Source organism: Centrocercus urophasianus, unplaced genomic scaffold, assembly GCF_019232065.1.
Source record: "Centrocercus urophasianus isolate 14NV4802_14NV808 unplaced genomic scaffold, USGS_Curo_1.0 seq_2, whole genome shotgun sequence".
In the NCBI taxonomy this organism is placed as follows: domain Eukaryota; kingdom Metazoa; phylum Chordata; class Aves; order Galliformes; family Phasianidae; genus Centrocercus; species Centrocercus urophasianus.
Window position 1 is genome coordinate 5,423,494 of NW_024884755.1, and position 24,539 is coordinate 5,448,032.

The 24,539-nt window shown below is 41.2% G+C and overlaps 1 protein-coding gene across 1 annotated transcript; it reads right to left on the reverse strand.

Moving 5' to 3' along the window:
* Positions 1-100: 100 nt before the first annotated feature.
* GPT2 (glutamic--pyruvic transaminase 2) lies at positions 101-24,117 on the reverse strand. Its single transcript, XM_042821291.1, has 11 exons — positions 23,475-24,117; positions 14,394-14,483; positions 12,767-12,875; positions 10,541-10,674; positions 8,388-8,631; positions 7,284-7,363; positions 6,597-6,733; positions 5,738-5,912; positions 4,869-5,024; positions 3,475-3,587; positions 101-2,811 (listed from the first exon to the last, which is right to left on the reverse strand). Exons 1-11 carry the CDS (start codon positions 23,778-23,780, stop codon positions 2,721-2,723), a joined length of 1,635 nt encoding a protein of 544 aa, XP_042677225.1. The 5' UTR covers positions 23,781-24,117; the 3' UTR covers positions 101-2,720.
* Between the last annotated feature and the right edge of the window lie 422 nt (positions 24,118-24,539).

Below are 24,539 nucleotides of genomic sequence, written 5' to 3' on the forward strand. Positions count from 1 at the left end.
ACGGCTTTCGTTGAGGACCGCTTTCATCGTGAGGTGCGGCGCCTCGTGGCGAGCCTTGCAGCGTTGTGTCAGTGAGGCGGGACACGGAGAACAGCCGCTCTTTAGTTTAATATGCGCTTTATTATTTGGAAGTTTCATACATTGAAGTACCATTATAAGGAGCACCTGTAAGAAAATCAAACCTAGAAGCATGCATTCCAAAGTAAGGATTGTCTGTTATTAATCAAATGTTTAAAATACATCGAAAATAAACCTCCTTTTTCAGCTTTACGGGATTAATTCACGAAAATGCACATTCAGCTCATCACGGTACACACAGACATTGCGGATGGGCAGCAGAGATCACTGCCCTTCTGTATGAGATGCAAAGTGTCATCCCTGCTAATGTCGGAAACACAAAAGGCACCATAAGAGAATGTTTAGAAAAAACTGTTTATGCCGTTCTATTTTGATTTAAAAGTGTAAGAATTGCTGTCCTGGCATAAAACAAAAAGCCTTTGACACCTGTAAAGTATCATTAGAAACTTGTAAACCTTTACACTTTTCCAGAAGCATCGGGTGCAAAGGCAAATATAAAATCTATTGAATTCTTAGATTACAAATGCTACCCTATGAAAAAATCTATAGTTACAAAAATATAAAAGATCTTCTAACTCCGATTGTTAGATCCTAGCTTCAATCTACACCACATTGCAAGTTCGAAGCCAGATAGATCTGATTTAGACACATTTATAGAATAGGAAAGCGCTGCTTGTCTTATTTTTAAATCAACATTCCATCCATTTACTACAGTTTTGCCTTCTAAATTTGACTTATTACTGCATATTAAAGATGCCAAATGGAGAGTGCTAATGGGTAAAAGGCTGCATTTATCAATGGATAGTAGCAACATATCCATTCCCAGTCTGCTTTCCTTCCAGAAATCCATTTCTCTATAGATAAGAGAAAATTTTTTATTTTTATTTTTTATTTTCATACAGTGTTGTTTTTTTAACTCCAGCCTCTTTGTGTAGCACATGCAGTTTTCCTTTATGAACTTGTAATCACTGGCAAATCATTGAGAAGTACCAAGTTCTTCCTTGCAGGCTTTTGTGAGAACCAGTGAAAAGGACAGCAGCTGCCAGTGCACATCACAGCCTGGTAGCTGCTGCTGGAAGGTCAGGTATTCGCAACACCTTGCGCACATAAAAGATTGGCACATCCTTTATCCATGCAGTGATTTTTTAGCCCTTGGCTTTATATCCTGGATCAGCACAGGGTGCTGAAGCAGCTCTAAAGGCAGCCTAACAAAGTGCTATTAGGCATTAAAATGAATTTACTCTAAATAATAATGACTAGATGAAATGAGATACTGATGAATTAACTTTGTAAAATGCTGAGCTTAAGCCTGACAGACTGTAATGCTTTCCTGGCTGAATACTGGAATACATTTCTTGGCCAAAGGTGTCCAGCTTCCAGTCTGGACAAACTGAAGCCTTCTTCCTCTGTTCAGTGGAACTAGCATAGATTAGTGCAGTAATACCATTTTTCTCCTAGATAGTGACCTGCTTTAGCTGGGTTTTAATAAGAACTCAGACTCAGTCAGCCCACAGTATGACTGTGGAAGATTTAACATGAGCTGTACTATAGTTAGCTTTTTGCTAGGTGTGCAAGACATTTCCTTCTAAATACCTTTTCTTTCATTAGAAACCACCCCCAAACATTTCTTCTGATCACGTTTGTTAGTCCTTGACTTAGCTGGCTGTGTTTTAGCCAGCTAATGGCTCTTCTAATCATGTGGCTTTGAACAAATGTTCTCTATAGATAAAGCAGTTCTTTATAAAGTAGCGTTTTATTTTACCTTCTTTGAAAGCATTCACAGTACTCATAGGTGCTTTGAGACAGTAGCTTATTATGTTGCATGTATATAAAATAAGTGAATTAAAGAGTCTTGTGGAGTTGTTATAAGAATAAGCATTCAACTGCTCTTATCTTATGCTGGGTTAGTGTGTCCAACAGCATATGAACAAGAAGGTAATACTCCTCATTATGTTCCAATTTTACAAAAATAGGGTTTGAATGGACACCTTCTTCATCCCTTTGATCATAGCTGTGTATTCTGCTCAGATTATGCTGTGATGGCAGAATTTCTTTATAACAGAAGTTCAAAGGTATCTACACACATCTGCCAGTGATTTTCTTTTAATAAGCATGTTGTACTTATGTGTTTAGTCAGATTCAGAGAACACTCCATACTTAAAAGAACCACAGCCCAGCACACTAGTCCCTTGTAGCAGGTTTCTGAATTTTTGCTGAGTTTTAAAAAGGAAATCATGTTCCTAGTTCCAATCTAAACAATTGTTCTGAGTATTTCTGTCTTGAGACAAACAAACTAAGAACAAATAACAGCAGTAGATTTCATGACCAACTCCCTCCCCAACCTAGTGAGTCAAAAGTTCCAGAACATCACTTCCAACCAAGGCACAAAATCATTTGCTGATTCTTTTCTTCCATTGCTTTCTTCACATTTTCCCCTTGCCCTTAAAAAAACCAGAAGTTGGTGTAACAATGTTGCATATTACCAGACATTAAATTCAACTGAGTTGTAGCTGTATCTGAAATAGATTCTATCTATTATGAATTTAGGTTAATTAGATGAACAGCACATTCTTAGCACATCTTTGTTCACTTTCGGCATTCACCTCGAAGGGGAGGACATGGAGGAAAAAGCCGCAGCAGTTTCATGCATATTTTTCAAGAAACTTTATGTGGAAGTCTTTCATTTTCTCCATTAGGATCTTCAGCTTGTCTATTTGAGGAAGAATGGTCATTCTGAAAAATAGTATTTAGAAAAAGAATTTTAAAAAAGCACCTTGTTTTCAAAGCAAAGTAATGCGATCACTTCACAGATGTGACACAGCCAGCAGAACTGCTGTAGCTAAAGGTTCCCTCATCGCTTCAGACCAAACAAGACCAAATTCCATGCTGAATTCCAGCTGTTAGTGGCTTGGCTGTAATAAAATGCTATTTGTTGGAAGCAAGAGCAAGCAGTGGAGTTTATGTTCACAGTTTTGGTATTGAAGGATTTAGTCCTATTTCTTGTTTCAGTAAACTAGAAGTAATTAAGCATGTGTAAGGAGCAGATTAGTAAGGAAAGATACTGTAGATACTTGACTAAGGAAATGCTGTTTAATTCCCAGAAGAAGGCAGGGCAGTGTTATAAACACCCTAGCCAACTTCACAGCATAAGCTATAATTACTATTTGCAGAGAAGGCATTTCAAGTGTCAGTGTATAAAAATAGAATAAAACTATGTCAGCAAGCTGGGAGAACACCTGAATCAGAAGGAGAAGATAGAAGAGCAGGTCTTTGCCCCAGCAGAAAGTGAGACTGTATGACTTTAAATGCAAGCCCTTATGTCTAATCAGAAAAGAAAGTACTGGGGTAGTACTTAGCTTATTACAGTTCATTTCATTGATCAAACAGAAACTGTACCTGAAATGATATGTTCCTTCTCTTTGGCCGAATCCACTTCCAGGTACAACACAGATTCCAGTCTCTTCCAGAAGTTTCATGCAATAGAACATGTCAGGTGCCATCTTATGTGCCTGAGGGAACCGATGCGTTGGAATAACAAAGTCAAAATATCCCAAAGACATATAATTTCACGACTGCTTTTTTTTCCTGAAACCTTGTCTTGCATTATTGGTTTCTTGTTCTGTTTACTAAATAGACGAAGAACAATTCCTAGTTGTACAATTCATGCTGTGAATTAAGTAACAGTAGTTTGTGGAGGAGCGAGGATGAAGAACCTACACCAAATATTTGCTTCAAAAGAAAGGTTCTACATATTTTTGTTTTACTCCTCGAATGGTTTGTAACTTTTGGTCAAAAGTCACAAAATTGTACTTAGAGAAATCTAAGCCATATCTGGCAAGATGAAATTAATTTGAGCTGCGTGTTCCACTTTCATTAGCAGTTTCTATTTTTTCCCTTATGTTATCTGCTGACTAGAAAGTCTCCTGATTAATACCATCCAAGTTCTTAAGTGCATACAATTGTACACCTTGTCACAGAATGAGCAGGAAAGGAGCCCTATTTTTGTCTTCGCCTATGTACTTACAATTCCCTTTAAAAAAAATGAGTATTACATATTGGATAACAGAGCTCCAGCTAGGAACAAAAAGACTTGTCACTGAGCTTACTGACCTATGAGAAAAAGTATTGTGCAGAACTAAAATCTGAAAGGAGATCTCCCTGCCTTTATCTCATCCTTGCTCACTGCGGCTTCTGCAGAGTCAGTAGTGCACAGCCCATCTCAGTCTCAGCCACACATCTTGGCCTACCTACATCCACGTACGTCTCTATCCCACAGCTTTATCCATTTAACACATGGTAGCACTCTCAACTTGGAAGCCTAACGAGTGCTTACTTCCCTCACCTAAAGTAAAGGCCATGTTGTATTTTAAATCATATGTAGTCAGTGAAGTACCACTTCTGTGACTAGTGGGCTTTCTCTACCTCTGGAATAGAAGTTCATCATTAGAAGTAGGGTAGATTTAGACTAGATAGAGGGTAGATTTAGACAAGGATAGATTAAGGCCAGGTATTAGGAAGAAATTCTTTACTGTGAGAGTGATAGAGACACTGAAACAGGTTGCCCAGTGAGGCTGTGGATGCTCTCACCTGGAGGCATCTTAGGCCAGGCTGGATGGGGCTTTGAGCAGCCTGGTCTAGAGGGAGGTGTCCTGCCCATGACAGGTATTTGGAACTAGATGATCTTAAAGGTTACTTCCAACCCAAACCATTCTGTGATTCTGTGATCCATTCTAACTGGCAGGCACAAAAGCATAACAGTTAAAATGGATTGGGAATAAATGATGACTGACCTTTGCTTCCTCAATGGCTTTGGAAGGCATAAAGATCCGTGGGAAAGCATACAAAGCACCCTGAAGTGGATTGCAGTGAACTCCTGGAACCTTGTTGAACATGTCTTCTGCCAGTTTGGCTTTTTTGGCAAGATTGTTCAAAACAGACTCCTTTTCCTGTATAAAAGGAAAGTGTCCAGTTTGACATATCTGATAAAGCAATAAAAGTGCCAGAGATAATGATGATGCCACAAGAATCCCACCCAGAATTAAGCACTCCAAGGACTTTGCTGAACTTTTAGAACAAATGATGTTCCTACATTCATCCTTTTGGTTACAGACGGCAATGCATAAAGGCATTAGCAGGATGCAATACCAGGTGTAGGCAGACAGGAACCTACAGAAGTTTATCAGCATGCCCTGTTCTTACATTCTTCCTTCTGAGCATCCATTCTTGGCTATTTTTAGGGACCACATTAACAAACCTTTGGTCTGACTCAGTACTGCAATTTCTTAAGCCACATTCAGTTTCAGAAGTGAAAAACTACATATATGCTTTAACACACAATGCCGTATTGTTCATATACGGAGGTACTGGATAGCAAGGAACAAGGCTGAATTTATAACTGTATTTGAATTTCTGTTTCTCTTTAGATGTTAGTACAAGCAAATATTATTTATTAGTTCTTTTGTCATGCTTAACAGCAGAAAAGTTGAACTTATCAGCAAGAAAGCTGATTTGGTAATGCCTTCTCAGTTTGTTTTGGCTCCTAAACAAAGAAACCCTAAAAAGAACAGAACGTATCTTTAAAGGCAGACATATTTAGTTAGTATAAAAAGCCTACATGGTTCTAAGCCAGTGCAGAAAGAATAAGCATATTATTGCTGACCTTTATGAACTGTGAATAAGACTCTTCTCCAGGTACTGGAGGATTCACTACAATATCCATTGCTGCTTGTCCTGAGACTGGAGGACAAAGGCGAACAGAAAGCAGCTTAACAAGCTGTCCTTTAATGTCTGGATGCAAGTTAAGGACCTCCATATAACCTCCTCTGTAGCCACATCTATGATTGGAGCAAACAGAAGAGATCAGTTAGCTGCAAGTGTATAAATACTGGAAAAGCAATGAAAAGAATTGCAAAATTAGAAAGATGGCTAATGAAGATCTTTGCAATACGTAACGTAGAGGTTGCTGAGACAGCTGCTTTACTGGTCGTTTTATGATGGAAGTGAACACTGTGCCATTAAGTCCTAGTATACCATACAAAGAAAACAGGTACAAGCAGCTTCCCTGTTGGGCAAGTTAACTATTAACATGGACTGCTTCTTCTTCACAACAGGATCATATGGTTGTAGCAGCCTTCATTTAATAGAAAAAAATCTTTTTCTTAGATCTCTTCCTCTCTAAAACAACCAAACCCCCGTAATATTAAATGTCCTAGTGATTCTTGAGCTTGAGCTTTTCCCATGTTTGCCTTTCTCACAGCTCTGGCTTAGGACTGTAGGACTGCAGCTTTGTGGAACTGAGGCATGAGGTGTCTGAAATAAACATGCTCATAACATTGTGCTATTCAATACATTGAAACCACTGAGCTAATTCATCACTCAGAGCTTTAAATGTTTGCTTTCTTTTTTGTAACAGTTTTTAGTTAAAATCAGAAAAAGATACCTTCAGGTTTCTGATGTGAAATTCCTGTGCAATCAGATTAACAGGAGAAGATGAAATAAAAAAATTAAAGCAGACTTACTCGCCCATATATCCCTTAGAGGTGGAATGGAAAGAGGCCAGCTCAACGTTGTTAGAGTACTCAGGTCCCATCTCGTACAGAATCTTTTTGAAGGAATGAAACTGGCATCCTTCAGAGTACACATTGTCCTGGTAAACCTGAACAGAGAGAAGACATTAATGTACCTGTTCCCCCAGCTGAGCATAATGGCCTTTTAGAGAGCCAGGTGTGCACAGAAGAAACAGTTTTAACACTTGTAACTGAAGCCTTTAGAAGACACAGAGTTCTTTATTAAATAGTTGTTACTGTAATTATATGTTTTATCTCATGTGGCCTTAATAATTCAGCCTTCGGAAAAACAGCCAACTCTTTATATAATTTAGCCTTGACTTGTATGTTTAGATTGATTTTTATTCTTTATTTCATTTCAAGTGGTCTGAATATCGGATAGATTTTTAGGTCAGCTCTTGCAAAGTTTCTTCCTTAATTTTCCTGCTTGTGTCTCCTATGCTTTACCTCAAATCCAGATCAAGCTGCCTCTTACTAATCCTCTCATATTAATAATCTTGTGTGTTCATCTGTGTCTTAATGTGATAACAGAGACTCTGTCCTCTGTACTTAAAAAGCACAATGCCACATGTGGGACAAAATTTGATTTAATCTGCTTACTTTTAGCTTTGCATTTGAGAAAACAGAATATTCCATTACCTCATCAGCCAGAAGAAAAAGTTTCTCTTCCCAAGCAAAGTGTATCACATCTTCAATGCACTTCCTGCTTTGTACCTGTCCTACAGTTAGATTTTCAGATCAAGAAAAATAAAGTTAGTGGAGCACACAGACAAATCGTTCAGCCCAGACCTAGTTTGACAACTAACTTTTCAATGAAATATCCCTCTGTCTCAAAAAAGAGCTATTCAATTTAGAGCACAATTCAGTAAGTGTGAAATTAAGAAACATAATTGGAGGAGATATGGTTCAAGGTAATTTAGTACACCTCAAGCAAAGGAAGTGTGAGGTACATTAATCATGCAATAATTAAGAGTGGTCTTTGTATAAATGATCTTTTAAAATCCTCACATGCTTAATGATTAAGCAAAAACAGGCTATTTCACAATGTTATTTAAGCATAAGTTTGACAGATAACTACAGTGAGTTTAATTATTCTGTTCCTGCTTGTGACCCAAGCCATGCTAATTGACATTGTGCCTTCCTAACTCAAGTATGATGTATTGACTTGAGCCAATTTTCTTCACAAGTGCAGTGAGCTGTGGATATATACACAAAGATTTTTTGCTGCAGTCAGCTGACAAGCAGCAGGAAAAAAGCTTATGCCTGCTTACACCCACTTGAATTGTTTTTGTTATCTTCTGTCCCAAAGCCATTAAAAGGGAGCTAGTTTCTCGCTAAGCAACATCAACTACACAAAGAAATAAATTCTTCCAATGGAAACACTGGTTGTCATTCAGTTCAGTGTGTATCTGTAGCCATTGCCATTGTCGTGTAGAGAGAAGATTTTTGGTAAGGACCAAAAGCAATTGAAAGTCATTCTACAAGTCCACAAATTTCAGTGGAGGCAGTGGCTTCAGATGTGATGCAGGGAAGTGAATCTGCTCCTTCCTCTCTCCCCAAATTCCTGGAGTTCCATGACACTGAAAACAAGTTTCTAAAATTATGATGTGCTATCCGACTTGAAGCACTGATGTCTAGAATTCAGCTTTACACATTGGCATGTATTTTGGATGGGCCTGCAATGTCAAATATAAAAAAAAGTAAATGGATCTTAAACATCTTTTCAACAGAGGTGCTACAGACCGGTGGGATTTCCCGGGTTGATGATGCAGAGCACTTTTGGGTTGCAATATGCCTTGGCTTCATTCAAGGAGCGCCGAAGTTCATTTACGTTTAGAGACCAGCAGTTTTCTTCATCCAAGTAGTAGTTCACCTGGATGGCATCTAATTCAGATATGAGTGCTGAATACAAGGGATATTGTGGTATAGGGATCATCACTCCTGTTCGGGATTTTCCACCTCCTGAGACCAGGATCTTCAAAATTGACTGGGGAAAAAGTGAAAAAAAAAACAACAAAAAACAAACAACAAAAACAACTCATATATCAGAATTAATAGTATTCTCTAGAATAAGTTACTGATCTTTCTCTTGAAAAGATGTAGAGCTAAGGTAGATTTCTGTTCTAGAAGCTGGCAGTCATTTTCTTGAATATTTAAGTTACTATCTGAAAGAGGCTGGTCTAACTGAGCTTCACAGTATTCCTCTGCACATCACTGCTAAATGTCTGGTCAACTTCAAAATCTTGGGAAAAGTTCTGATCAGAAATTCTGAGCTCTAGGAAAAGTTGAAAAGAGGAACATCAGGATGGTGATTTTTTTCTGTAGCACCCGTTTACAATTAGAACGAAGGAAGCCTCAGCGAGTTGTTGCTCTGCCTTCCACATACTGCACCAGTGATTGCAGCAGGCCAAGAAATAACATCAGAAGTTATTGCTGGGGCACACAGAGGTTTTCCTCTGGGCTGACTGCCCCCAGGGCAGGATCTCTGGTTGGAGATCCCTCTCTTGTGGAGTCTTTCCTGTGAATCTGGATCTCTGGGGACAGGGGAGCACCTTTCCTTTGAAATATCAGTATATCTATGCTGGTCCCTTTCCTGTTACATTCCTATACCCCCCCGTTCACAGCGTTAATTTTTCTGATTGTAACAGGGCTTTTTATGTGTTAATGAGATAAAATAATGCATTTCTGACAAGTGGAGAGATTTCTTGCCTTTTTTAATCTAGGGAGAGCTCTGAAGTACAGGTGCAATCTTTATCAATGTGTAATAAGAGTGTAAAACAAAAAATAGATGACAACGGAACCCTTGAAATTTCTCATGCATAAAATCTGCCTTTCTGTGCTTCTCATCACATTTTAACTCAGCTGTTAGATGAATGATTTATAATTAACATCATTCTGTACCCGTCACTAGTTGAAAAATACTGAACAACCAGAAAGTGTCATTAGAATGAAATGCAAATCTAAAAACAAATTCTTTGGCACACTTTGCCCCTTAAGTGATGAAACAGTAGTTGTTCTGTCCTTGGAAGTACCAAATAATGAGACTCATTGTAACTGCTGACACTCTGCTAATAGCAGAGTGAAAGCATGATACAGATTTGGTATGCTATGCTGATGTTCCCGACAAGCTGCCAATACAACCCTTGGCATCAGAAACTCTGGAAAGCCAAGTCATTAATGATTTCTGGAGAACTGTTATGTCACAATTCTGTCATTCTGGACTTTGTCACAAGGTGTCACTAAAAAAAAGCCACCTTATTATCATTAGGCTGCCTTTAAAAAAAAAAAAAAAAAAAAAAAAGTAAACAACTTTTGGTTGTTACAATATCAGTAATCATGTCCCTGTAATGCAAAAATCCAATAGAGATGGTTCTCTTCTTTTAACTGAGGACTAGCTTGGTCAAAGCCAAAACCTGATGCTTCTCCCAAACAAGTTGGTTATTGAAAATGGTCTTTGAGGTTTTCACAGGCATTAATATGCACTAGCAGAGTTTGCTAGGGAGAAATGCTCCTGAGACTTCTCCCCTCTTTGTTGTGGATTCATACCTGCTAACCTTCAGTTCTTATGCATCACGACTACCAGGGGCACCACTATTTAGTCTGAATGGGCTGCCTCACCTAGTTTCTATTTAGACATGTATGTAGCTTATGCTATCTATGCAAGGGGTACTGGTCATTATAAATTTAGAGACGGTGTTTCCATGGGTCTGTTCCTTAGCTGGCACCTTAAGTGCACGTAATTGATGTTCTGATTATCTACTTAATTTTACTACAGCATCTGTTTGATCAAACTCCTAGGTGTCAGACCAGATGTTCAACAGAGATCTGTATTTCTGAAGGTAGCTAATTAATTGTAGCTTATAGCAAGAAGAAACAGCTTGAATTTTGACACTCACAGTAATACCATCACTTGCCCCAGTGGTAAGATATATGTTGTCTGGATCTGCAGGAACTCCTCCATCTCTTCTTTCAATATATGAAGCGACATCTTCACGGATGCAATTTATACCTTGGCTGGCAGTGTAAGCTCCTGTGGGAAACAGAATGAGATAAGAATTAGGTGCACTGACTATTACTCTGCTGTTCGCTAGCAAAACTCCTGAACTAGTAGTGTACAAAGTAGTTTTTGTGTATGAGAGTTCTGAATCTCTGGGATTTCATTTTCTTTCCAAGGAGTGGGAAAGGAAGTTGGGTTGTTCATTTAGCAAAGTAATTCATTTGAGTCTAGAAAAATACAATAAGAATCACTAACATATAAAAATAGTATACTGGATTGATTAAAAAGTAGGCTGTAATGGATGCTTTGCAAATTGGGTCAGCAATCCCATTTTGACATTCTCCCAGTTGCTTTCATTATGCTGAAAGGTCAATCAATGACTATGTAAGTAGTAGAAACAAGGAACAGAGATAGGAAAAAACAAACTTTTTAAAAATCCATGACAAAAATAAGACTTGTTTGCAATATGAAAATAATATAATGCCATTTCTTCCCACAGTCTGAGAACATCCTAAACTGCTTCCCTCTCCCTCCCTGTGGAGGTAGAAGTTACCTGTAGAGAGACTTCTAGTGTCACCCCAGTCTGCCAGGTTTGCATGAAGTTTACAGGACACAACTAACAATCCTAAATTAAGTAAGATTTTTAGATGCCTGTGTGCTGACATGTGCAACACAAGTGAAGATGAGACCAAGCTTAGTTGAGGACTGATGAACGATGAAATGACAAGTGTACACATAATTTAGAACACTGTCATGAAGCTGTAGAATCGTCTCTGCTTGTTGTTGGGTGGAGTGAAATAATTGCACCTGACTTCACTCTCTTAGCTCAGTTATATGCTAGTAGTCAGCCTAATAATACTTCTGTAGCAGTGTAATTTAGAAAGACATCCTTTGCAGGGGCTGTGCAATTGCATTGCACAAAGTGGCAGTTCAGGCACAGAGTTCTCTGATGTCCTAAAAATTTATTTTCGCAGTAAAGTTACATTAGGTTTATACAAAGGTATTCCACCGCAGCTAGGAAGCTCCTGTTATTGTAAGACAGCAAACCTAAGCTGTCATTCTGTTTTGTGCTTCTTGAAGGGCTCTGTCCCATAGCTCAGTAGGGATAGACAGAAATTCAATTTTGAGGTCTATGGTTAATTGTACTTGGTTGATACCTTTGACTGGAATGCATTAGTTTGTACTGTAAGATACAAAGTATATTAAAAAAAAAAATCCCAAAAAACAACATGTTCAAATACTCTGGGATTCTTTTGACACAACAGAAGTTGAGGATGTCTGAAGCTTCATACATGGTCTGGGACTCTGCACATGCTTTCACCCCAGGCCATGTGCTTCTGGAGTGCTGAATAGAGGCTGATGAGCAACCATGGCCAAGAGTGAGGGCTGATATATGATCCAGAGATAGATGGAGAGCAGGTACAAACCAGTAGAGCAGATCAGTAATAAATGCAGTTCTTGGTTTTCAGGAATTTAGACAGGAAGTTGTTCTCAATACATATTGTATCAGGAAAAATATTGTGTACACTGCATTTACATATTTACAGAGCTTGTATTAAAAACATATTCTCAATGATCATTGCATTTGAATGTTGCAAATATTTTAGGCCTACTTCCCCCGTGCCTACTAAGCTAATGCAAATTATTTGAAGTATGTGATGATCTGATTTAAAAAAAAGTGATTTTACGTGTATTTCTGAAATGTTATACAAAGCCAATTTCTTTCAGTCACTCCAGACACACAGGACCGAGGCTCAGCATTCTGAGAACTCCTATTATGTCCCTAAATTTGAAAATCACTACAAGAAAAAGATTGAGGAAAAATTTAAATGTGTCCCTAGCAACTCTTACATGGCAGTTGGTACGGGGTTGCTGAAGTGTTTGGAAATAAGTTAGGAAAGGATTTGTGGAGTTAAGAGCAACTTCTCAATTTTGGTAACTGTATTTTATGTTTTACTTTTCCTGTGAGCCACACTATGAATTCTCCCCCTACAGCTTTGACCTAGGCCATCTCCATTGGACTTGTTATCATATAAACCAAGATGAGGATACTTCAGCACTACACGTATTGAAACTGCTTTAGTTGATTCTGTTGCACGTAGGAGCAACTGGAACGGATGCTTACCTAAGCTGTTACCTCCACAACCCTGCAAGATCCGTCTCGCTCGCTTTTTTGCATCTTCTGGAAAACTTGGGCTGTCCAACAGGTTTGGGTATGTGCACAGTGCCACTACCTAGAGTGCCAAGAAAGCTGTAAATTGGCCACTGCTCAACGGTTATTTCAAGTTGGTAATGTTTCTGTGAACTTTCCTTGGGCAGGAGGATCACAAATAGCAGGTAATTTAAAACAAAGGTTATTGATGAAGGGTTTGCAGTTGTTTCTTTAAAGGTAGTGCTTGCAGGAGTGAAGAGATTTTTATCAGGTTCCAAGTTCTGCTGATAAAAGCAGTTATAGAGTTGTTAACTATTTGTATTAAGACTGGTAAACACTGGAGTCCAAGTGAGCTATGCGTAGTGCAAACACAGTAAAACAGTTAATTATACAGAAGGGGAAGTCTCTAAATAGGTCTGTCCTCCACTCTTTTTGTATTATTAGCCCACTCGGTTGACAAGAAATAAAGCGTTTAGATATAGAGCAGAACTGAAAAATATAATCAGAATTTTAAATCCCAGTAGCATCTTCTGATAATTCTTGCCTAAGTGAACTCATTACCAATTAGAATTTGTGGAAATATTTAATTAAAAAAAAAGTGATGATATGGAACATAGGAAAAGTAGAAACATAACCTAACAGAACTAAGTTTATGGAGAGATGTAAGGCGTAAAGGTTCTGAAGGCCGTGCTTGACATCAGCTTTGATTCACTCTCTCATTTCTAGGTTAACGTGGTGTCAGATGGGTAGGCTGTTATCATCTTATGGTGACAAGGTGGAAGGTGACTAAGTAATTAAGCACATAGGTCATGGGGAGAAAGGATTTCACATTTACACAGTGTTTTATTTAGTAACATTGGTGGATCTAAATTAACTTGAAAGAAGTTTGGGGCTTTCTAGTTAGTAGGCAGTTTGTTGTATACCTCAATTTTATCATCTCAGCATGTAGATACCCAGAATCATGCAGCTTCAATTTGGCCTGTAACTCTCTAAATTTGAATTATGATAGGCTCAGGATTTTGTGTGTGAGTAAGGGATGTTTTAGTGTACTACTATATATAGTATGCTATTTTTACTAGCATGCTATTTATTTAAATAGTATAAAAATACATTTATTAAATAATATAACAAAATGTAAATAGTTTTAAAATGATACGCATTTAAATAGCATAATAGTTGGGATATTTTTTTCAGCATGCTGCTGTAAAATCAGCAACTGGGTGCACCCAGCTGCATGCAGATCTTTCTTCACCTGACAGTACACTTTCAGGCATTTGCTTTTTTCCTTAAGGGCAGCCACTTTCTTTTTTGAAGTGCACTGCTGATAATGAATGTGCTGGTTCCTAATAAAGAAGAAGTGGCAGGGGAAAGGATGGATGGGGAATAATCTGAAAAGTAAGAAAAGCTACTGCGTTAAGAGAAAATACAGCAAGCAAATTACAGGACTTTAGGCTGAAATCACAATTTGTAACTCGTTATGGCAGACTATTGTCTGTAAGTGCAGCTGAAGAATCACTCATGCTAATACATAAGTCAAATGGATACTAAGGTATCGTAACATAATCAAAGAAGCAATAATAATGTGTTATAATGGTCTTACCTGTCGAAGGAAGGTGATTGGCCTCTGTCCCATTGCATGTGCATCTCCAATGTTGGCTTTAATTACTTCAGTAAAAGGTTTTTTGATTCCCTAGAAGGGGATAATTCACAATGTACTGTTAGGGCTGAAACAGCTGATAGAGCCTTGTTCTTTGGCTGGCTGTAACTGAACAGTGTGTAGTCTCAGAAAAAAGAAGTTTAACGTAAAGCTTACTGCATTTCTTAAGTACTACCAGTAGATCTTAAATGCTGACTGTGACAGATTCTAACACAATTAGTAGTCTGCTCTTTGTTTTCATTTTCTGTTGCCTACAAATAAGAGATTGGTTTGCGTGGAAACTACATGTGTGAGCTGGAAAAAGATGAAAGAAAGGCATTTTGAATTAGCAGTAATAGAACAGCTTGTTTGATACACCTGCAGGAGGAAGGGCTCAGTCAAGAAACTACAAATATTTGATAACATCTAAAAAATCCACTAACAAGAGAAATCTAAGACATCTAGTACTATTTTGAGTTGGCCTATACATGTGTTACTTCTTTATTTTCTGAATATTTAGAATAAGTATGCATTATGTTATGACCCCACAACACTACAGCTGTTCCATGGAGCCCACAATAGTGAGGCTCTGTATGATAAACAGCAAAAGTGCTAAACAATCACCATGAGTATTGGAAAGCTTCCTAATCTCTGAAATCTGAACAGGCACATGTTTTTCCTGTGAGGAACTGAATGCATCATGAGAACAGAGGGAAAGCAGTGGAATAGTGTTGGATAGTAATCAGCTCTTTAAAAAAGGACATAAAGTTACAGGAAAAAAGGTAAAGAGCTGGACTGGGAGAAAAAAAGAGTATGGTTTATTTAAGTAAGAAAGATGATCTAAAAGATAACTGAAGTGTGAGAGATGTAGGGAAGCCTTCAAGCTGTTACAGGATTTTCATGTGGACTAACAAACTGCAAGTTTATACTGATTAGTTTTCTGTACTGAATCACTTGCAATAACCTGCTCTGTTTGGGCTGAGCTCAAAAAGCCCCTTTCTGGCCCGTGTACCTAAAGCAAGTTACAGGTTTGCATATGGCTGGCAAGGCTTAATTAGTTATTCGTTTTCTACCATGGATGGTGTGCAAAGATACTGATGACCAAAATGATAGAATTGGCCAGTAAGTTCCTAGGTTGTGAAGATTTGGAAACCTACAGCTACATATGTGGCTAACAGGTTATTCTAGATAATGTGGTTTCTGTTCCCCCTACAGATCCACTTCAAGGATTACATAACCAATCCCATTTACATTTTTCTTCAGAATTTAAACAGGTAGCTAGAAATGGCATCAAGACAAGGAGGTGGAACTTAGATGATCCTGATTTAGTACAGTTAAAACACTTTACATGGCCTTAAAATTGGCAGGAATTTTCTAAAGGTTTCACTTAAAGTAATTGAAAGCGATACACTGACCCCGCCATGTCATTTGCTTTTATGTTTGCTGGTATAAATGAGCGCCTAAATAAGGGTTGCATTTCAATTTTATATAATGAATTAGGAATAGAGATATCTGATAAACATTACAGGTATTTGAGGCTGGAGTTTAGCAATTTCTCAGCATTACAAACAGTTAGAAGTAAGTTGGGGATCGCTGATAGCAGATACCATCCAGATCATTGCTAGTGCCAAACTCAATGTTTATGCCATCACTGCCTTTGAGCTCCAACTACAAGGATACAATCATCACCTGCTCCTTAAAACTTACCCTACTCTTGCCACTGAATTGATTGATATGGAGAAAACAGGAAAACATCTAAGTTCTCTTACTGGAAAATCTTAGTGGAGATAGAACAGCTGGGTTGCACGGACTGCTGCTGCACACCTGCTCAATGTATGTCATCCTATTGAATAGTTTGTATTTCTTGGCCTCAGCTGCAGGAGCTATTACTTTTATTTTTGTGTGTTTCACAAGAGAGATGCTTTTAAATAACTGGGACCTTTGCTTTTCCTTTCTGAGTTAATGTCAGCAATTGTTTAGAACTGTCTTCTCAAGACTCACTATATCTCTTCCAGTGAAATCTAGAGAAAAAGTATTATGATTACACATTTTTCTCTTCACATATTTCTACTACTTGATTTCTTGTCTTTCTATGGAATGAGGGAATACCAGAAGCTATTCAGATTGTTTAGATTCCTCCTTGAGGAATTGCTACTTTGCAATTTCAGAAAGAAGGCAAAGGAAATGATAACAAGCAAGAACTAATGAAGAATGCTAATGAGCCAAAGTTTCAAAGCAAGGATATCAGAAGCTGCCATCAAAAGAAGTCTAGACAGTGTCCATGACTGCACATGAGTTCAAGGTGGAGATCTACTCGAAGCCTTGACACAGAGAGGTATTAGTCACAGGTCTCTTGAGTCAAGGTTTATCCATGGTAATGGCACTAGTGTGTGTGGCAATCTCAGAAAAGATTACTGTCAAGTACTTCTCAAAGTCTGTATTAATATCTATACGTGAGGAGATGCAAATGTAATGTTGGTAAACTCGACATCACGCTGTGGAACACGAGGAAAAGCGCTGCAACAAAACATAACATTTGTTAGGGCAAGGTTTATTTTATTGCAGGAGGCTAAACAATCTTCAGCCATGTCAGAAACCTGTCTGTGCTGGGAAAATATAAGTCCCTGGTAAGCCAGGAACATTCAGGGAGAGCAGAAACTGTCTATAGTCTCTCTCTGTATATAAATATATACATATATGTATAGTATATTTACATATGTATACAAATATACGTATGTAATACATATATTTATATATCTATGTATTTTTATATATGTAGCATTCATTTGTAATTTAGTAGGGGCAGGCTTTCAAGGTGTGTTGTAGAGGCAGTTTGGCTGGATTTGGCTGGATTGCAACTGGCAATTACAACTATATTTGTGGGGTTAAGCAGGCAGAGATCTGGAAAAGTGAAGCTTGCAGAACAGGAGCTGTAATAACGAACTGTGGAGCAGTAAGTACCAGTCTGATACTCATGCCTACTCACGAGGGTATGAACCATGTCGAGGAGAAAAGCCAGCCTCCAGCCCTACAAAACATCCAGTGCTACCACCTTCTGCCTTCAGTGGCTCCTTGCCCTGTCCTGACAACATTTCATCTTCTGAACAAAGCCAATCTTCTGCCATTCTACTGAAATTGTTAGCAAGGGGACTGATTATGGTAGTCATCTTTTTTTGAAGAAACCATCTCGCACTTTCAAATTCAGATGTAAAGCAGAGCATGTAAAAATACATTCAATATTTTTCAGTTGCTGCCTTTATGATAATGACAGGTTTTAAAAAGAAGAAATGAGTCTTTCCTCTATACTCTTTAGAAATAAGTTCCTTCAGTTATTTCTGTCAATCTCTTTTTCTTAAAGGAACTGCAGTTTTTCTGGGAGGCTATGTGAAAAGCTTCTGGAACTCAGAGAAGGTCAGGCAGGATTATTCTAACTGTGTTGGTGTTCTCAGTATCACACCATGTTGAGACAAAGGCTTTTCATGTAGGAACCAGAATTAACTGGTGCAGACTTCGTGCAGTAAAACAGATCTGGAGAAGCTTCCTTTTCCCCTACATATCCCTGTGACCTCAAGAAACAAAGCTAGAAGTAGAAAAATACAAAATGAAGAAAAGACTCACAGGGAGCAAGTCACCATGCAAGGAGTGTTGAGTGAATTATTTGATGAAAGAAGTGGTACGATGCCAGAACATTCAGTATCACAAACAACTAGCAAGAAGCCAAAGCACTGCCAGTGCTGGTATGTCTTGCAGGAGTTTTAGCATGCCTAAAGGTTCCTTTTACAATGGTGCCATCAAAGAATGCTGGGAAATTGTGAGATTAGCACTGTGCCCAGAAAGAGCAAAGAATTGCTCAAACAAATGTACAGCTATGTTTGCTCAAGTCTTAAGCAGATTTCAGGGGAAAAGCCTCAGTCTGAACACAAGCTTGTGTGGTTTGAATTTGATTGAAACTAAGCTAAAACGGAACTGGAAAGGGTGAAAATGTGAGGTGTTTTTAATCCCACAAGAGCAACGTGGTGCTTCAGCTGTTTCAGAATTTCAGAATTTGTCTGCTTTGGGCAGTTTTTCATTGATTCATTTCCATTGGCAATTCTTTGTGCTCCCTCCTGATGGTTATCGGGCAATAACACCACACTGTGGAACTCTTCCTTAGCACAGGCCAATCCTGATTTTGCTGTGACTTGCACAAACAAGCTGTAAAATAAGGGAGCTGGCACAACCAACCATTTCAGCATAGTTTAGATACACTCTGTAGTAACCAAGTGCTTTTTTAGCTCTCAGAGGGCCAAGAAAGCACTGGCCAGAGGCCCTTAACTAATAGAGACTTGAAGGTCTGAATTAGCATTCCAATCTATTTATTAAAACAGCTCACGGCAGAAAAAACCCTGACCTGCTTACCACAGAGTGAGGCTTTGTGTTACATGTGTGTAATTCATGCTGACAAGGACTGCTGTTGGAGGGAAGGAGAAGGCAAATTTTGGATTTTGACTTGAAATGGCAGCGGTGACTTGCATGCGCCTTACAATTGGATGAGAACAACAGCACGGCTGACCACTACCAGGCAGGTGTGAATCAGACATTACAGCTCAGGAATTGTCCTCATGTTGCTTTTCTCTTTGGCATTGTTCAAAGTGCATTTGCATTCAGAAATTTTGTCTACGTTAGTAAAATCCTAGATTTGAATGTGGCTGTATATAACATAACTAAAATAACGCCTATTAGGAGGAGGTTAGACACTAGGATCCTCTCAAAGTGAAGACCTATTGGAAAATAAAAAAGACTATTTTGGAATCAATTTTGATATCATATCTGAAAATATCAAATCTTGACTGTGGATCTTGTGGACTGTGTGTGTCTGAACATAGAGTTTTTGTAATCATATTCTCAAGATCTTCCTCTTTATCTGCAGTAGTTTCCCCCCTTATTAAAAAGCATGGGTTCTACTGTGGACTTGCTCTAGTACACAGTGTGTACTGCAGAGGAGGAGCAACAGTTCTACCTTAGTAAGGTCACAGGCTCTTGCCTGGGAGATACTTTCTTGGTGTGTACACAGTCACGTATTCAAGGCAGGAAATTGCAGGGTGGTAATTTAAGCTTAGCACCTTTTGTTACTGGGTGTACCCGTCCATCTTGCATCCTTTTCTTAGCATGTCAAATTGTATTTCTGCATGTCATCGCCGTAATTGTTTTATCTTTCCAGAACTCACAGGGACACAGTCAATTCCCATTTACAATTAAGGCTGGATTCTGAGTCAGAAATCTTCCTATTCAATTTAAAAGCCTGAAAAATTAGTTTATTAAAAACAAAAACCAGAACAGACTTAAGTGTCTGGAGAATGTACATTGCCACAACATGCAAGTAGTTCCAGACTCAGTGGTAGAATATGAAATCCTCCTCCACTGATCTGAAAGAACTTTCTGCATGCTACCAATATGTGTCTGCATACCACCTCTCTGCCCCTACCTTTCTGTCTAAATAACTTGGGTCTTTTGAACAGAGCCCTAATGTTGTAGGGACTTGCAGTAAGCCAGTGTAGTTTCCAGTGTTACATGAGTTGACTTGTGGATCCTAAAATGCTATTTAGTATGCATGTGCTTTGTAAGGATGTTTAAGCTCACTTAACTTGACATCAAATGAGTTATGTAAAACCTACACAGGAAATTGGTAAGCAGGAGAGTTTAAGTGAGGGAGATAGGAAGATATTTTCCATAACAAGGTCAGTTAAAATTAGCACTAATGCAAAATAACAAATTGTATGTTTGCTGCCTATCTGAAGATAAAGCTTGTTATTACGCATTATGTAGAGAGAAGGGTTCAGTCCTGAGATTACACAATTCTTGCATGGCCTTCATGCTCAGGCTAAAATTTCTAGTCTGAAATGTAATTGAAGTCAATACTTGATATGCTGGCCATCTGTCAGCAAGTCTCAAAAACAAGTGATAGACAAAAGATCATACTTGCTGGAGTTCTATTGAGAGAATAATCGCTTGGTAAAACATGCCTGTGCTTGAGCTTGCTTTGTAAAAATTTCCAGCAACACGAAGAAAATGGCTGAAAGTTCTGTCTCTCACATCAGTAAGCCAGCATCAGCTGGTTATTACATCAGCAAAGGGGAGAAGAAATAAGTCTTTCACTTTTGAAGCACGATGCTTTTTCAAAATTATAAAATATATATATATTAAAGGAAAGTATTTGAGTAAGAGATTTTGCATAAAGATTTCCAGCTGAACAGACTTAGCTTAGATGGAAACTTTAATTTTCCATTTCAGCCAATACAGATCACAGGTCAACAAAACTCATAAGGTCTAAGTACAGGATGCCTCATCTCCGCTCCTGAGCGATGGATCTTATCCTGCTTGAGTAATGCATTCTAATTTGAGACTTACACTGGCCTGATCCTGAGCACGTTAACGAAGAGGCTGAAATTAATGCCTCCTTTTTACTTGCTTTCTCTTTTTAAGAACTATCCCTTAAATTGCCCAGGGACTTCTCAAGTAACGTTTTATTCCTTATTTCCATGTGCACTGCAGAGTTAAAGCTCCTATTGGAATCCTCTGCGGTTACCATACAAAAGAAGTAAATACCAGAAAGAATAACAGAGGAACAGCTATTCAGAATGTGAGTCGACAGTACAAAACTGAAGGAGGAAAGCTTTCACTGTGCAAACAGCTTCAAGTAGCTATTTAGCAGTCTGCATAGCAAGCTATATGAATTACACAAGTATAAAGTCTGAATTGCCCAAGTTTAAACATAGGGGCCTCTATTGTCTGATTAGACAGTGCCTGCATTGAAGATGCTTTTAGTTTATGTAGAAACAAAATATCTAGAGGCATCTTCTACAGAATAGGACAAATGCAGATTTACAAGTGGAGGTACCATTGCTTCCCACTGCCTCGTCTTTCTCCCACACCATACTGTGGAGCGCAGGCTTTCCTGCTTGTGCAAAGCTCCTCCCCCATCATAAGTGGAGGAGCAGCTCCAGGATCTTGCTTTCGGCAGTAAAGAGTAATCACAGATTGAGAGATGCTGTGGGTCCTCGCCTCTCTCAGACAACCACTACTTCAGGCAGCACTCGTTCCTCCAGCAGAGGTGCAGTGCTCACTCTGTGATCGTAGGTTGAGAGGGGTGAAAAAAGCAGTTGTCCAGTAATGCAATGCAGAAGAAAGTCTTTCAGCTGCTTCCTCAGGTTGGTCAGTGCTCTCTGTCAGTGTTGTCCTGACTTCAACAGTAATATTCTCCTCCTTCCTTGCCAACAGGTACTTGGTTTTGTTTGCTTTAGTCATTTTAGAGTGTAGTCATGTGTTTACGAACACTGTTTGCTATTGATAATATTCCAGGGACTGCCTCAAGGAAAAAAAAAAGCTTTTAAATGGAAAATGCCACATAAGCAGACACAAAGCAGCTGTAACAAACTTCTAATAAAGCAATTGGTAATTACTTGCCTTTCTATTTTTTAAGAAGTGCACTGGCGATGATTCTCTCTGCCAATGACTCAGCTTGTAATTGAAGGAAGCAGAGGAGTGGGGAGGAGTTAGCAAGATCACATTGTATTTGTTTTGTTAAGTAATATCTCCTGCTCTGAGATGGATGGTAACATGAAAACAAACACTCAGCGGGAACGCTGGAAGGTTTTGTTCCCTGTTCCTGGCAGATGATCTCATTAGGGAATCCATGGAAAGGCAGCAACACCTTTATAAACAAGTAGTGTGGCAAAAATCAAAACACATTTTGAAAAGAAACCTTCATCAGCACTCTGATGGTCCAATTCTAAAAAAGATGCATCCAATAATTGAGTTAAGCTTAAGTAGTTGATGCATGTAATACATGGTGAGCTGGAAGCATGCACAGCCTTCCAAAATGAGAGCAGCCAACTAACACAATGAGTGAAGAAATGAAACAGTCCCTTCCGCATTGCTACGGCACTGTTGTTCAAAACATACACTTATCACGTTCTTCCTGCCATACCTACAATTACAGATTAGTAAGGCTTGCTAAAGTGGAGAAAATAGGGAATAGTATTTGGAATCATAAGAAGTAACTCTGCCTGATGCTTTACTCAAAGCAGCACTACGTTGCTCAGTCCCTGTGCTGGGGGGGAAGCTGTGATCAGTGCTAGCAAGAAGCCACACCTGAACTGCTGTTTGTTCTCTGGATTTATGTCTTAAGATAAGGACTAAGAGAAAGATCTGGAGAGCTCAGCATAAGCACTGAGTGATTTGGATGCTCTGTTTGGTCTGGTTTGGCCCAGGAGCTTCTGGGATTTGTGGCTGCTGTGAGTGTCAGCCACCCAGAATCGGGCAGCACGAGTGGGCGTTGGCGCTCGTGTTGGGAAGCGGCTCCTCAAGCGCCTCAACTCCGGCAGCTGAAGCCAGGGAATTCCGCGTCGGAGATGTGCGCAGGACTCCTGTGTCTGCCCGGCGTTGGGGCGTGCGGAGCCGCGAGGACGGCGGGGGGCGGAGGTGCCCGTCCTGGTCGAGGCAGAGCCTTGCGGCCCCGTACCGAGCGCCCAAGCGCTCCGGCGGGCGGTCACTAACCCCGCTCGATAACGTAAAGGACGCGTTATTGCATCAAGAGGTCAAAGTGGCAGAAAGGATGTAAATACCGCTTTATGAGGGGATACTGTATGCGCTTTACGCAACCCACGGCACGAACAAACAGGAGGCGGTGGCGGCTTTCAGTCTCTCGTGCCACTCCCACCCCTTCGAGAAGGGCCGGGGGAGGGCAGGGCCGGGTGCGGGGGTTTCCTCGCTCCGGCCGCTCTCGCATCCTCCCCTCGGGGACGGCGCGTTCGCGGGCGGAGGCTGAAAAGCCGCTCGCGGTTCCGAGCATCCCGGCGGGGCGCCGCGCAACCGGGGAGCGGCGCCCACAGGGCGGTCCCGCGGCCCCTCCGCCTGCCACGTCGGCCCCACGCCGACCGCAGCCCCGCCGAGCCCCCCGGCGCCCCAATCAGCGGCGGCGGTGGCGGAGGAGTGCCCGGGGGCAGGGCTGGCGGCCGGGGAGCGCTGCCCCGCCCCGCCCCTCCCCGCCCGCGGCCCCCGCCTCACCTTCCGCAGCTCCTTCTCGATCTCGCCGGCTTTGTGGACGATGGGGCCCCGCACGGCGTATTCTACCGCCTTCACTTGCGGGTTCATGGATTCCAGCGTCAGGATCTTCTCCCTGCTCGCCTTCTCGTTGATCTTCACGGCGGAGGCCTCGGCAGCGCTGCTCCATCTCGCCGCCCCCTCCGGCGGCAGCCGGGTACCCCGCGTGGGCTGCCCCGCCGCGCCGCGCAGCGCCTCTTCCCCGGCTCCCCGGCAGCTCGCCGGCATCCGGCCCGCGGCGCGCCCAGCCGCCGACACGAAGCGGTGCATGGTCGGCACGGGCGCTCAGCCCGGAGAAATGACACCGCCGCCGAAGATCGGTGTGTCCCGCAGTCAAAGCCCGCGGCTGTCGGGATGCCCGCGAGCGAGAGACGCGCTCAGGAGCGATGCCGTGCAGCGGGCGCTGTTACATGCACACGCTCAATGCTCCCATGTCCGGATCCCACAAACTTAATCGCGATCGGTACGAGCGATCTCGCAGCCGTGCGGTGCCGCGGGAGAAGCAATAAGTCCCACCATTGCATCAGGCGGCGGCGCCGTACAGCCCCCTTCCCTCCGGCAGCTCCCGCACTCAGTGCCCCACCACAGCCCCGCCTGCAGCCATCCTTAGCCGAGCCGAGCCGAGCCGAGCCGAGCCGTGCCGTGCCGTGCCGTGCCCGCCCGCGGCACGCCAAGGTGGGGATTGCAGCAGCAGGCTGGCGTCGCGCAGCCTGGCGGGTTTTGTAGTTCCAGCGGCCCTGGGCTGCGCCTGCCCACAGCATCAGGTGATGGGCAGGGAACTACCGCACCCACAGTGCCCCCGCCCGCCGCTCCGCATTGTCTGCCGCCGCGCACCGCGGCTGGGGATGCCGGGGGGAGCGGGAGGGGGCAGAGCCCGCGGGGGGATCGGCGCAGCCCCGGCTCCTTAGGCGGACCCCGCCGCCTTTGTCTGCGGCTGTTTTCCTGCTCGGTTCTGCGAGCCGCCCAGCGCGGCCCCCGCTGAGCCGCTCCCGTCGGTGCGGGGATGGAGCGGGCGGGGGCTCGGGCCGG

Excerpts from the sequence above, each read along its gene's own strand:
- GPT2 (XM_042821291.1), bottom strand. The coding sequence starts at position 23,780 with ATGCACCGCTTCGTGTCGGCGGCTGGGCGCGCCGCGGGCCGGATGCCG. Across the intron at positions 8,632-10,540 it reads GGGCAAGTGATGGTATTACT|TCAATTTTGAAGATCCTGGT; the intron begins GTGAGTGTCAAA and ends CTTTTTCCCCAG. Across the intron at positions 7,364-8,387 it reads CAACCCGGGAAATCCCACCG|GACAGGTACAAAGCAGGAAG; the intron begins GTCTGTAGCACC and ends ATCTAACTGTAG.